The sequence below is a fragment of the Mastomys coucha genome, unplaced genomic scaffold, assembly GCF_008632895.1.
Source record: "Mastomys coucha isolate ucsf_1 unplaced genomic scaffold, UCSF_Mcou_1 pScaffold8, whole genome shotgun sequence".
Taxonomy (NCBI): Eukaryota; Metazoa; Chordata; class Mammalia; order Rodentia; family Muridae; genus Mastomys; species Mastomys coucha.
The window spans coordinates 97134-112561 of NW_022196914.1; the positions used below are offsets into that span (position 1 = coordinate 97134).

Sequence of the window (15428 nt, forward strand, 5' to 3'; positions counted from 1 at the left end):
TTAGCAAAACAGAGTTTTTCTTGTGTGCCTTGGGCCTCAAAATCCCCCGTCTTTTCCTGCGAAGTGTTGTACCAAATGTCTGGTTTGCCCTGAAGTTTCTATAGCCGTAAACTGAGGGTCAGAAGATCTGTCTATTCACAGGGCTGAGAAACTTAGTCCAAGTCAAGTGTCACATGATAGTTTGGACTAGGATCAAGGGTATGTCTCTCAACCTCGGGGGCTATTTAATCAGGGTTTTATGACCAAAGGAAAGTTGGGGAGGAAAAGGTTTACTTGGCTTACCTTCCATATTGCTGTCCATTAGTGAGGAAAGTCAGGACAGGAAGTCAAACAGGGCAGGATCCCAGAGGCAGGAGCTGATACAGAGGTCATGGAAGAGTGTTGCTTGCTGGCTTTCTTCCTCATGGCTGGTCAGTCTGTTTTCTTATAGAACTCAGGATCACCAGTCCAGGGCTGGGACCATCCAAATGGGCTGGGCCCTCCACCATTGCTAACTAATAGAGAAAATGTCTTACAGCTGGAGCTCATGGAGGTATTTCCTCAACTGAGGCTCTTTCTCTGATGACTCTAGCTTAAGTCAAGTTGACACAAAACCAGCCAGTACAGGGATCTCAAAAAGCATGACTGTAGCCATCAGTACCTGGAATAGCATGGCTGCTTAAGCTGTTCACTAGCTTATTAATAACTTTTTTTAAAAAGTGCATAAAGGAAGGAGAAATACAACCAGTTTTGCTGCTAAGTAATTTATCTTAATGTCATATATGGATCCAGGTTTCCTAGACTGTCAGTGTTGGGCTAAATGATATTCTCTGAGTGAATTCAAGTTGCCCAGCATGCATCTTCCAAGGGTTCAAGTTTGCTAGAGAAGCTGATGACAAGCTGTATCAGTTTCATCCAGTGCAATTTCCCAAGTAATCCCAACTTCCCTTGATAGGATTAGAGCCAACATTCAGAGGCCAATATTAGGTAGTTAGCCATTCTGCCACACAGTATGATATTCTCATTTTATGCATGAGGAACTCTGGATATTGTGGGCTAAGTATTTTATTCAAGGTCACATGGTTAATAAGTAGAAAACTTGGATACAAACTTAGGCTATGTGGTTTTCAGGGTCTGAACATCTATGTGCTAGATTTGAATGGGATAGTTGAGGAAAGGGCATTTGAGGAGAGGAGTTACTCGCAAAGGTAGGACTGGTTATGTGCAAGTGCAGGCCTGGGCTGTAGCGAGCTTTTCTGATCATGGAGAAGCAGCAGCAAGTAGGGTGGAAAGGGTCTGGGTTCCTGCTGTCATCATGGTTAAGCTCTCGAGGTTGAAGTCTTGTTAGTTCTGTGATTGAAAAGACGATAGTTAAGAAACTTTGGCAAGAAGTGGGACCTTGTCTAGGAGACAAAGGCCAGGCTAAGGAATGTGCACAGGGCCAGTATGATGGGAAATGTCAAATATGAGCACAGCCAGACCCCAGGACATGTGACATCACAGAAGCTGAAGCTGGAACATCCTTGGAGGTGTTAGCCAAGACCAAGTACATGATGTTCCAGAGGTCAAATGTATCCAACAGCCTTGAGGACAGAGGAACAGGAGGCCAGGGTGGATGGTTTTGGTTTAGACAACTGAGAAACTGCAATAGTACACACTGATGACTTTGTTCTTTTCTCTGTTTTCTTTTACTCCTCTTGGTGTAAGGGCTCAAACCCAGGATCTTGCCTAAACTTAGAAAGCATTCTACCACTGAGACAGATCCTTACGCCTTGATTTTTTGAAACAGGGTCTTGGTATGTAGCCAAGGCTGGCCCTCTCCTGTTGCTCTCCTGCATCTCTCCCTCCCTACTCAGCATCCCAAATACTGAGACCACACTTAACTCAAGGCCTTGTTCATTTTATGATAGTATCTGCATCAGTTGATGACTTGGTATGTTACTGGCACATTAAGAGGCCTTGATAACCCTAAACTACCAGACACTAAAGAATACAGAGAAACATTTTCCCTTGGAGCTTATTACTTTCAAACAGTAGCTTTGGCTTTGCTATCTCCTATAGTAATCACAGTGGGGCCACAAACAGAAAGAATGAAGAAAAGGGGCTGTGTGAAGTGGGTGCCATATGAATTTTAGAGTATACCCTTCTATGTCACTTGTGAATGTGGAGGTTGCCCCATGAGAGGCCAGATTTGTGGGAGAAGACATTCCTAGTGAAGCCAGTGACATCTCTCCACAGACAAGCTTACTTTATCTCAGGAATTTTTGAAGAAAAGAAAAAAAAAACTTGGTTGATATTAACCTGCAGAGCTCCCAGGGACTAAACCACCAACCAGAGTACATATGGAGGGATCCATGACTCCAGCTGTGTATGTATCAGAGGATGGCCTTGTTGGGCATCAATGAGAAGAGAGGCCCTTGGTCCCATGAAGGCTCAATGCTCCAGTGTAGGGGGATGCCAGGCTGGGGAGGTGGGAGTGGGTGGTCAGGTGGGGGAGCACCTTCATAGAAGTGGGGAGAAGGGGGATGGGATATGAGGCTTCTGGGGAGAAACAGGGAAAGATGATAACATTTGAAATGTAAATAAAGAAAATATCCAAAAAATAAAAAAGAAAAGAAAAAAACAGGAAAAAAACAAAAAACCAACAAACAAACAAAAAACTTATTAGGATACATAATACAGAAGGGTTACTTCTTGACGTTCTCAAACAAAACCATTGTAGATTATTACATGCCTGCCTAAGAGATAGCTAGCTCCACAAACAGCAGCTCTATCTTCCTTCCTATTTTCTTAATTTTAATGAACATTATGCAAAGATGCTGTGATGATTATTAACTTTGGTTGTCAGTTTGATGGTATTTATAACCACTATAGAAACAAACCCCTAGGCATGTCTTTGAGGGATTTTCAAGATTATATCAATTGAGGAAGGAAGACCTACACTCAAAGTAGATGTCACTATTCTATGGGAGAGGGGTCCCCAAATGAAAAAGGAGAAAAGGAACCAAATATTAGTAGTCCTCTCTTTCTGCTTCCTCACTACAGATGCCATGAGACCAATCATTTCTTTCTTGCTGCCATGGCTTCTCCATTGTGGTAGACTGGGCCTGTCTAAAATTATCTATTATGTTTAATTGGTTACTCTATGAGGATGCTTTAAAGATTTGTTTTAAGATTCTCAAAGTTTGAGAATTTACTGGCAAAAATCCCAGAAGACTCTTTGGTAGCACACATTCATGTAAAATGAAGTTGCAAACCAAGATCACCAGAAAATAAAGTCTCTTGTAATAGCCACTTAATTAAATGGGACGAACATTCTGGAAAACAGTTTCTACTATTTAAGCCTGGTCTCCTTGGATAACACTCAGAAGTCCAGCTAAGAATCTTAGCTTTAAGAGAAATACGAACAAGTGGGGTTTTTTTTGGGGGGGGAGATGGTGTCAGATATTGCCAATTTTGACTGATGATCAGGAGATCGTACATCTGCAACAGGAACATGTGAGGAAGTAAATAACCCTCTGGCTTCACTGGCAATATGGTAAATTTGACCATGGCAAATGCCCAGGTAAAATAATCTCAAAGTAAAGATCAATAAATGATTTACTTTGCTTGAGGAAATCTGGCTTATAAGGAGTTTCTTAGTTTCAAAATTCAGACTTCCCAGTTCTTAAGTCTCCTAGAAAAGTTTAACTATCCATTGATTTCATTCTTTCAGCAAATATTAAGAATCAAAAATTTGTGTCAACATGCTGAATGGATCTCCACTGCTGTGAATCCAGGCCATTCATGTCCTTGAGAGCACCTGCCGCAGGCTCCTGGTTCCTGCCTAGAGGAAAGTGCATCTGGCCCTTTTCACCTGCCCTGCTGAATATCCACAAGCCAAATACTGTTAACAGTCAATGCCTGAACAGGTGTCTGGACAGACGGAGGTCCCACTTACTTTTCTGATCCCAACTCTTAGACTTAACCTTTTGTGGTCACTGTTGAGAGATTAACACTATTTCAGAGTTTTGATTCGCTACCCCTGGTAATATTGATATTGATGCTTGAAGGTCTGAGAGACGCTGTGGCTTAGGCTTGGGTAAGGTTGTTCTTTTTTTTTTTTTTTTTTTTTTTTTTTTTTTAATTTTTTTCTACGCAACATTCTTTTGATGTTTGATATTCTCTGGAAGTACTCAGCCCTACATGAAACTTGGCACTGAAGTGAGTAACTCCCAGATCGTTTATGTTTGATTCATCAAACAGATTTTAGATCTGTGAACTTGTGAGCTTGAAGGAAAACGACCTTCAAAGCACATTTCAGGCTCCTCCAAATGTCAAAGGCCTTTTCTAAAATAATGCTAGGCCTTATCTAACTAAGAGCTGCTCTTCGCAGGCTTTCCGCTCGCCAAGAGATTGTTTTACTTAAAAATACTTTGTTTTTTCCTAAACATCCTTTCTGTTAATCTTTCAATATGGATGGTTAAGTGATACTATATTTGGAACCATTTACTTGGTAATATTTAGGATAATTTTGTGCTTGCTGCGAGAAGGGAGGGATATCTTTTGTGTCAAAAGGCTCGATTCCTAGTAATATTGTGGAAGTCTTCTTTTCCTTTGCATATTTAACACAACCTAAGCTAGAGAGGTTAATAACTTATAGAGGTGTTTTATATAGAAACAGCATTTCTTCACTTTCCACTATTTGAGACCTCAGTGCTTCATAGTTATTAGTGGATGAATGGATGCCGTGTTATCAGCTATCTTGGCTAATAACTGGTTTATAAAATCACAGTGCATAGTCTATATAACTCTTTTATCATGGACTTAGATGGTTTATAGAATTTACTTATATCACATGAAAAGGCAAAAATATTTATTGAAAACACAGGTGAAATATGTGTCTAAATTTCCCTGTACAAACGGATGCACTAAGTCTTGACTCTTGGTTGGAATGAGTGAGATCATTAGGATAAAGTTAAACTTGATAGTCATTTAGTTGCTCTCAGCGATGTTAGTACATAACCGTGCTTGCATCACTAGAGAGATCTGTCAGGAGATTATAATTGCTTAAAAATACTGAGGTGGTGAAAAACAGGCAAGAGAGTGCTGAGTTCAGGTATGCTGGGAGCTCTGTAGGTAGATGATAAAAGGAGGGATAACATGTCTGCTGAAGCTGCTTGAATGGGCGTTGTTCCCAACGTAACCATCTCATCCTCTGGCTGGGGCCACAGATTATTTATTTATTTATTTATTTATTTATTTATTTATGGACAGGGTTTATTTATTTATGATGAGACAGGATTGTCTCATCACATAGTTGTCCTAGGACTTGCTATGTAGATCAGGCTGGCTTTGAACCTTAGAAATCATCCTGTCATTGCCTCTGGAGTGCTGGTATGAAAAGCCATTTGCTTGGCTTTTTTTATTTCCAAGGTTCCTTCCCTTTCTAGATGCAATTACACTTTAGGTTGTGTGGGTTTTTTTATTTTATTTTATTTTTTTCTGCTTACTTGCTTCCTCCAGTTTGATGTCCTTGCCAACAAAGAACACAGGTTTTTGTTTTTTTAAGTTAGTTTTTGAACCTTCATAGCATTACTTAGAAAACTTGATTTGATTTAGTGCCTAATCAATGTGTGTGTAAAATATCTGCTTTTCTGATTCTGCTCTTTCCATGGTCCCATGCTGGCCAGGCCTCTTCTCCAGGGTCAAAGCCTTCCCTCCTTCTCCTTTTGTGGTTTGCACTTGCCAGGGGCACACACATTGCTGGGTATTTTCCCTTGGAGCCAGCCAAACAATTGACAGGGATCCTTTTAGAGAAAACAGGTACCTGCTGAGCTACTGCAACAAAAGGAAAAGAAACTGAAAAGACTTGCTTTTCTGATACCCACAGACCACCTGACTGCTGAGACCAGACAAGAAAATAAATGACCTCCTCTGATCTCGGAAGCTAAGCAGGGTTGGGCCTGGCTAGTACTTGGATGGGAGACTACCTGGGAGTACCAGGTGCTGTAGGCTTTAAAAAAAAAAAAAATAAAGAAAATAAATGACAGAGAGATTTACTGGCTTCAGAGAACAGGCATATGTGTCTTAATTTGGAGAAGAAATTATTTCACTTGGATTCTTATAGGGATCCCAGTAGGTTGGGTACTTTGTACAAGTAAACAGAATGGGGCCCTCCAAAGCCTTCTAATTTCAAATGAAGTGTCTCTATGGGAAGAATAACAAGTGAGACTCTGTGTTTTCTGTGCCCTGTATAACAGTATTTAGCACATGGCAATCAATGGGGGCTTGTTTGTTCAAAATGCATCAGCTATACAAAGGGGAAAAGAAAGGTTTACTTGAAAACATCTCTACCATCTATGACATCATCTATCAGCGTGTTCTGTCCTGCTGGCCTCACAGCTGAAGTTAGGCAGGAAGCTGAGAGAAGGTCTTAAGAAACATTAAGCAGTAGGGGATCATCCAAAGCCAGCCTACCAGTGATGCAGCGTGTCCTTGAGACTTGGAGAGAGAAGAGAGGTCCTACCAGGTGTTCCCTCAGAGTGGGGTTTGAGTATTGGGCATACATGAGGGGTTAAGGAACTTTGGCTCAAGGTTAGAGCCCAAACTTCTTTTCAGTATTTTATTGAACAACCTAAACACCTTTATCCATGGTTGGAATATTTAAGGCTTTTGGGGGCTTGGGCTCAAAATTGCTGAGAAATACCAGAGGCTGGCTAGGGTCACAATGTGGTCAAGACTCCTGTGAATTTCACTCAGGACATAGAAATCAGGCAGGTGGGGATGCTACATATTCATTGCCCTTTGCCTCATGGAAGCAAGCCACAGAGTAAGTGCAGCAGCTCCCGAGAGAACTGTTCCCTTCCTGACTTCTTTTACTTTGAAATTTCTGTTCTTTCCCCAAATCCAACTAATAATTTGTTCGTACAATTCTTAGCTTTGTAGACATTTCACAGTAGAATCCTTACAATTCTTTGGGAAGATCAGTACTGCTCAGTGCCCTCAGCAGAGAAGTTTCTTTTTTACAGTGGGGGCCGGGGCGGTGTAGAGAGTCATGCTGGTCAAAGTTCACAGAATCAGTGACTGGGGAGTGTTCAGCCCAACATTTCTATCAACTCCCTCATGCAAGATGCAGGGAGCACCACAGAAGAAGGGGTGGAGAGTTTGTAAAAGCCAGAGGTTGGGGAGGACCGCTGCGAAGCAATGTTTTCTAGATACCATCGTTGCATCGCGCTCAGGCACCCAGCCATGCAACTGTTGTTAATCAAGTCTGTTTACATTTCCACACGTGTGGGAGAGGTCTCAGGAGGCTCCCACTGGAAGGCCAGTGGCAGTTGATGGCCACTGGGAGAGAATCATTTTTCTTCAAGGGGGTAGCTTGTGTTAGGTTGCTAATGCTCCAGTGGATGCCTGTACAGACATCAACAGGGTTAACTGGACTCGGTTGAAACAAAACAGAGCCAACCAACCAATCAAAAACCAAATCAAAACAAAAACCCACGTGAAGCCTGGAGGCAAAATGTGTTGAGGAGGGGTCCCAGAAGAGGTCCAGGAAGAGTAGGAGTGGACAGTAGGGCTGATTGGATCAAAGTCTACTGCATACATGCATATAATTCTTAAATAAAAAAACTACAAACCCTAACCCTGAAGCAATAGCTAAACAAGATTCTGTTGGGATTGCTAAGTAGCAATACACCTATGAGAAAACTGTGGTTTCAGGCCCTGGAGGTAAGCGGAAGGCTGTTGTCATGCAAGACCTGAATTTGATTCCTGGAACCCAGTTAAAGGGGAAGCCACTTAAAGGAGAAAGAGTATGCAGCTCCACAAAAAATGGTCTCCTGACCTCCACATTTGCGCTGTGGCAGCCATGCGCCCCCAACTCCCTCCTTAGTGTGTGTGTGTGTGTGTGTGTGTATGTGTGTGTGTGTGTGTGTGTGTGAGAGAGAGAGAGAGAGAGAGAGAGAGAGAGAGAGAGAGAGAGAGAGAGACAGACAGACAGACAGACAGACAGACAGACAGACAGACACAGACAGACACAGATACAGACATACACAGACAGAGACAGACATACACACAGAGAGACAGAGACAGAGACAGAGACAGAGACAGACAGAGAGACAGAGACAGACAAAGATACACAGAGACAGAGACAAAGCACAGAGAGACAAAGAAACACACAGCAAGAATGAGAATTACTGTATATATTTAAAATGAGGCCTGGTTTCTTTCAGATTGGAGACAGCTTTCTTAGTTCATTGTATTAAAGGAAAAACACAAGAACAGACGTCCTACGGGATTGCATACCAATTGAAATTCAGCTGAGCACAGCCAAAGATTGTGGGTCTGCAGTAGACCCAAATAATGTGACAGCAGGTGACTTTTCTAAAGAAGCTTCCGGTGTGGGTTTAGCATAGAACTTCCTCTTCATAAAGGAAAAGGAAAACAAAATGTTTTTCCTTCTTTTAAAACAGCTGCGTAACTTGCTGGCTAGGCAAATGTTTTTCCCTATTGTAGTTTAGAAAGAACAGCACTTGGAAGACCTCTCTTCCCTTAGCCCTTCCTTCCACCCTGGACTGTACCATTATTTCTTAGATTATAGGGTGATCAAAAGCAGAAACTAAGTTAGAAACTCGTCAAAACCCGTCCCTCTTCCCTCTGTAAGCACTGCCTCGCCGGTTAACTTTCTTCTCATTGTGGTGATCAGAATCTGTTCTGGGGCTTGCTGCGCTTGCAAGGTCGCTGCAGGAGGGAGCTCCGAACTTTGGACTGCACCTCAGAGGGCGAGGTAAACAAGAGGGCTATAAATGTCAGTGTCAGCCTGTGGCTTTGTGGAGCTGCCCTAACTAGAGCAAAGAGCCAGAGGACGCAAGTTAGTCCGAAGGGGTTGCGTAAGTAGGATTTGATTCTTTTGGAGTTTGGGAAATATTTTCTGAGGTAAATATGTTTCTTCCCCGCCTTAAAATAGGCTTAGTAAAAAGATAAAAGACATTAAAAGTACTTTTTTTTTTTTAAAGATGAACAAGACGTGTCTGGGAAGAACAGTTAACCTTTTATTATTATTATTATTTTTTGTTTTTATTGTTGTTGACTTCTGTCCTTTACTGGGCTGTGCTCAGGGGAAGTATGGGCAATGGAAAATGCAGCTGCTTTTCTCTGCAGGAAATCTGTGCTGTCATATGGGCAATATTATCTGATTAAATTCCAGGGTTTCCCACCGAAGGTTAGATCGAGGACAAACAAGGGGAAAAACGAATGGATTTCAAGAGCAGAAACCGGACACAGGGCCATCCTGCCGTACTGTAGAGATTCCAGGGAAATCGGAAACAGCTTCAGACCAAAGAGCTGGGAGGGAGCAAGCTCCATCTCCAGGGCAGAAGTCGTCCCTTTTAGACAGTACAGCGGTGCCCCAGGTGGTCCTTCAGTGGGGAGTTTTGAGTTTAAGTAGAGAGCAGAAGCTTGAAGGTGGAAGAGGGGCTTTCAAATGCTAGTCTGAAGTTCAGAGGGAGAGGATGTGTGGCGAAGAGTACGCGTGCTTTCCTTTTGATGGGGTACAATCAAATGTAGTTCTGAGCATGAACAGCTAATCCAGGCTTGCAACTGAAGACTCACCAAAGGCTATAACCACTGTCCAGTTGTTACGGGATCTAATTTTGTAACTTGCCTTCATTCTTTTTATATAGCTCTTTGACAGTTACAGTTAAAATGCAAAGTTTATTCCATAAAAGCAACTTTAAGCAAAGTCGAGCAGCCTATTGATTAATGATGGGGAAATCTGCAAGTGGAAACACATCTTCTGCAGGCTCTCCTTTGCCACCTGATCATTCTTTTCATTTCCTCACATGGGTGAGGGAAATACTGTTCTCATTTATGTCTGCCGTTTAGCCATTTGAAAATATCTACTTTACAGCAGAGTATCAGGGGCCGTGTCTTCATGCTGGAGTGCTATAAAAACTGAATTTAGTTTAGTGTTTTGAGATGTGTGTGTATGTGTGTGTGTGTGTGTGTGTTAGAGATTGATCCCAGAGCCTTACATGAATTTAGTTTAGGAAAGAAGTACAAGCTAGACTTTCTATTAAGAAACTGAATAGCTTGTTTTTTTTTCTTTTTTTCCCCAAAGCATAGAGCATATAGAAAATTGGCTGCTATAGTTATTGCAAGGTGATGTATTTTAAAACTATCAACCTATTCCAGTAACTGAGAGAGCCATCTTTTGGATTGGGCAGAACCAATTTAAATCTACTCTTGTGGATTATTACCTGTATGGTCTTAGAGAAGGCACCCAAAGTCTCTCTAAGCCATAGCTCCCTCAACTGCAGAGAGGATAGTAGCATAAGTATTCTGAGGCACAACTGGCATCTGGAAATGTGCTTAACATTTTTCTTTTTTGCCTTTATAGTTCTAGCAAAACCCAGTAATTGACTGAAATAAGAATGATCCCATTATTATTGTAAATATCACTCTAAAGGAACTTCCCAGATTAAACATCAGAATTAAAAATGTGTTAGTACAAATAGCTGAGGTAGATTTAAAAGTCACATTTTCTTTTTCTTGTCTTGTTTTATTTTTGGGCGTAGCCTGACAGTGTGACCCTGGCTGGCCTGGACCTTGTTATATGTAGATTTATTATATAAGACTCACTTGCCTCTGCCTTCCAAGCCCTGGGATTAGAGGTATAGACACCATACCTAGCTCCCCCTCCCTTCTCCCCTCCCTCCTATTTTTTCATTATTTCTTTTTTGTTTGATTTTTCAAGACAGGGTCTCACAAGTAGCACTGGCTGTTGTGGAACTCACTACATAGACCAGGCTGGTCTCGAATTCACAGAGATCAAACTGCCTCTGCCTCCTGGGTACTGGGACTAGAAGCATGAGCCACTAGACCTAGCTCCCTCACCTTTCTTCAGTGAGGCCCTTATTTTTCCTTGGTGAGAACTGTCTCACTTATAGCTGAGGATAGCCTCTAACTTGAGAATCTTCTGCCTCAGCTCTCAAGTGCTGGGTTACAGGTATGCTGCTGTGGCCAGCTAAATTTGTATTCAGAAGCATTTCACACCACGAGGCCCATCCTCATTCTATTCCAGATAGGTCTGGAACCCACCCTGTAGCCATACTATTCTTGAGCTCAGAGGTATCCCTGCCTCAGCTTTCTGGTGTCAGTTTTACAGGCATGAGCCACCACAGATGACTTCTTACCTGCTCCTCCTCCTCCTCCACCTCCTCCTCCTTCCCTCCCTCTTCCCCTCCCTCCTCCACCTCCTCCTCCTCCTCTTCCTCCTCCTCCTCTTCCTCTTCTTTTTCTTCTTCTTCTTCTCCTCCTCCTTCTTCTTCTTCATCATGATTTTTGCACATTTTTCATGTCTCTAAATTTACCTTTAAAAAATTCTGAGAGAAGTGGCCAAGTTTGGGGACTATTTCTTATCATGTATTTAATATTTTAACTTTTCTGTGAGATGGGGCATCTCTTTATCTGAGAATGTTTTCTATCTAGTCACAGGAGATTCATGAAGGCAGTAGTAGCAACTACTACCTTCTTTTTGGTTTGTAGAATACAAACCAAGGAGGGGCAGGTAAGAAGTCATCTGTGGTGGCTCTCTCTGTAGAAAGAGTCTTAGGTTGGGCAAGAGCAATGACTTGTAATATTGCTCCTTGGCTAGGATTTTCCTCTCCTGGTCACACTTATCATGAGTATGGTAGCAATATCAAAGCAGGTAGTCTTATGTCTGAAGAGATTCAAATCCTACATTATCATGTTACTACATATGGAGGACTAAAAAGCCAAAAATGTTGAATGTACCCAAGATGTTTATAAATGTCCAAGGCTTGAACTTGAAGCCATGGTTTAGTGTCTGCCTTTTTGCCTGGCAATTTACAGTAAGTTTTCATGAAAAAAGAGCTAAAGGCCCCCATGAGCCACAGTCACCATGTTGGTCTCCACCGCCATGTCCTCCCTTCTCTTTCTGGGCTGATTTTTTTTTTTTTTTCAGTTTTGTGCAGAGTTCACAACTAACATTTCCTAGATTGACAGAGGACAGAACGAAGCCGTAAGAGCTCAGTGCATCTCAAATGTGTCAGCATGTGTTTGCAGCATCTTCTGTGATTATGCATTACAGTTGGAAGGTGTTTCTGAATATGTGTCTTCTCCCAGAGAGGTGCCTGGCTGTCTCATCCAGCACATTTCCATATGTGTGCTGCTTATGGAAACACTGTCTCATGCTGCTTGTAGCTAGCTGATCATCTGATCATTCTTCTGCCTTTTAGCCGGCACTTTCCCCTTTACAAGAACATTTAATGGAAGGAGGCTCATGACAGTGGCATAATGAGCCTAACAAAATGGAGATAGAATCCATTAAGCTAAATTATATTAAGTAGCATTGTACCTATCGTGTTTATTCATAGCAATGTCTGTGACGTTATCAATGAAGACTACATCTCTTGTTTTATAGGACAACCTCAGCAATGTGGAGGAGCCTAGGGCTTGCCCTGGCTCTCTGTTTCCTCCCCTATGGAGGAGCAGAGAGCCAAGGCCAAAGCCTTGCTTGTGACAAAGCTCCAGAGTGGCACATAGGAGATCAAAATCCAATGCAAAACTCTGAGGGCACAGTGACAGTGGTTGCTCTTCTGCAAGCCAGCTGATACCTCTGCCTTCTGCAGGCATCCAGGTGAGTGGTCTGTTAAGGGTTAGGATATTCTTAGGGAAAGGTTATTAAATACAAATGTATGCATATAAAATGCAATACAAATAGGAATAATGTAATGGTTAAATAATGCTTTTGAAGACAAGTATGTTTGTATTGAACACATTTGTTGAAAAGATGAGGGCATATTATATATGTACACAAACACACACACATACACACACACACCATGGATATATACAGTACTACCAAAATGTTTACTCTGGACTTTGGACATGTTTTCCTATTAGTGGAGCAAATACTTTAAGAGCAGAGAAAGGCTCCCAGCCAGCACACCCACTAAACGCTAAAATGCTAATAGAAGGTCTTGCAACATTTAACAACCATAAACAAAAAATATTGGTTGACTCATTCACCAACTATTAATTGCATAACATTCTGTATATATGCACAGTGAATCTAAATGTATCTAATTTGGAGCTCATGTTCATGCAAGCATTTAGCATTTAGTTTCAAGTTTTAAACAACTGTAAAAATAAAAATGAAGTTGCCTTATAACACAAAGAAAAGTTGCAGCCAGTTAAAAATAAGAAGAGCTTCACAGAAAGCAAGAAGAATGTAGATGGCAGAACAAATAAGCAAACTAAATATCATCATTAATTTTATGTGTTTTCTCACTAGGTTGGAAGACCTGCGAATAAAGCTAGAGAGCCAAGGATATTTTAACATCTCTTACATTGTTGTGAATCATCAAGGATCTCCTTCGCAATTAAAACACGCACATCTTAAAAAGCAGGTGTCAGATCATGTCGCTGTTTACAAACAAGAAGAACATGACACAGATGTCTGGACTCTCTTAAATGGAAACAAAGATGACTTCCTCATTTATGACAGGTGAGCCGTCCTCCGGACCCTTCCTATTTATTTACTTTTACTGCACCCAGTAGTCTTCTTCACTGCTCGACGTCACAGTTCACCTTTCGTCTCGTGGGATTCCTTACTGTTGGAGACATTTTCAGTTTCTACTCTATGACAGACACTGTGCTGCTCTTTCTCTCCACAGCTTTCTAGTTCCTCTTCTCCCCTTTCCTCTCGTCTTCCTTCTCCTTCTTCCTACTACATCCCTCCTGTTTACATGCTTGTATTATTCAGGGGCATTCAGTTTTCCTTCTCTTCACATTGAACGTTTTGCAAAAATGAGCTCATCTATTCTCTGATCATGGTGACCGTAGATAGCCTAGTGAACTGAAATAAGTACCAAGTTCAAACACAGTAACTGAACACCAGACAGACCAAGATATGTGTTCCACAGTTATAGTCACAAACATCTTCAATTCAGTGATTCAAATAGGAATCAGTTACATTCTTCTGAAACTCATTCCTTAGATGTTGCCCTTTCTGTGAGTCTTGGAGGGAGGCTGACACTACCCATTACCTGCTAAATTGTATTGCGGAACATGACAATACGGTCTTGCGTGATGGCCTTGCTGCCATCTGCCCTTCAGAAAACTGTGACAGGCAGAAGTGTTAAAGAATTGTAGTCATCCACCAGCTTCTAAGTCTTGCATTTACTTACACTGCCTTCATAATCAGCCCCTCAGGTGACTTAGAGTTTTGCAACTACTTCTCAAGTGTTTCTTTGCTGATTTGTATTTAGTAGTAAAGGATTTAAATAAGACACTTAGCTTTATTTTCTTGTCAAGCACCCAAGTTTCAAATTCCATCTGGTGAAGTGGTTGGTTTTGAAAGACTTTTTTGAGTTAAATATGAGTCCACTATTCTACAAGGTAGTTATAAAAAACTGACTATACATTTTCCTCTGTGTTAAATAAATGAAGAATCCATTTGCATAACTCACATAGTTCTTAATATTGTACAGATTAGTGACCATACTTGTTTGTGTATAAATTAATTGACAAATTTACAGCTATATGCTTGCATTTCTTAACTAAGCCTGGTGATTGTTTTAAGCATGATATGTATGGATTTATTTTGGAATCTATGATTAAATAAAACTCATATTTTTAGAGAATTTCAATGTACATATTGTCTTCTATAAAACATCCTTAGTTGATGCTTGCTTTCTTCTGGCCCCATAAGGGCTGAATGTTTATTTTGCCTCACATTAAATATCATTTTAGCATTACATTTCATTCTTTCAGGCTTCTAAACTAATCTAGTCAGTGCCAAAGTACAATATTTTGCCATTCATATAAAGATGTATATTTTGGGTACAATATCTGTAAAAATGGACATTTCAACTTTACCATTTTTGAGAATGTCAAATTATAATTCTAGCTATTTTATTTTATTGAAGACTTTATTATGTCAGGAATGTTTCTTTGAATAAATGAGCTAGTGAGCACAGAGCATCCATGTGCCAGTACCTGTGACATTCAGTAGAAAGAAGAATCATGAGCTTCAGGCTAGCTTAGATGCCACAGTGAGTTCAAGGTTAAGCTGAGTTACATAATGAGCATCTACCATAAAAAAAGAAATCGAGGGCTGGGGATGTAGCTCACTGACAGAATACAGAATAGGATATGTAAGGCCTGGGTTTGATTCCTACACTACAAAAATTATAAATAAATAAGATCTGCCCCAGACTTGGATATTATTTTTGTTGTGCTATGATTTCTGCTTCTATAAAATTTGTCTTGCCTAAGCAGTTATGAAAAACTCCCATGATTAGTCTTTGGCAGAATATAAAATTAAAATTAAATATAGATTTGAGTCAGTTATTGTACTTTTTTTATTATTTAGTGACGTGTATTTCAAAATACTAAGATTAGACTCAGTGTTTTTTTTTTTTTTTTTTTTTTTTTTTTTTTTT

At 40.8% G+C, this 15428-nt stretch overlaps 1 protein-coding gene across 3 annotated transcripts in view; it reads left to right on the top strand.

Moving 5' to 3' along the window:
• The first annotated feature begins 8604 nt into the window (after positions 1–8604).
• Positions 8605–15428, top strand: part of Selenop (selenoprotein P) — a 10561-nt gene continuing 3737 nt past the window's right edge. For 2 of the 3 annotated variants that reach the window (XM_031360186.1, XM_031360187.1), the window contains exons 1-3: positions 8719–8849; positions 12404–12619; positions 13277–13489. In XM_031360186.1, the coding sequence (XP_031216046.1) occupies positions 12417–12619; positions 13277–13489 (416 nt within the window). In that variant the 5' untranslated portion in view covers positions 8719–8849; positions 12404–12416. Of the gene's footprint in view, positions 8850–12403; positions 12620–13276; positions 13490–15428 lie in introns of all 3 variants that reach the window. The other variant, XM_031360188.1, reaches the window with a different exon arrangement.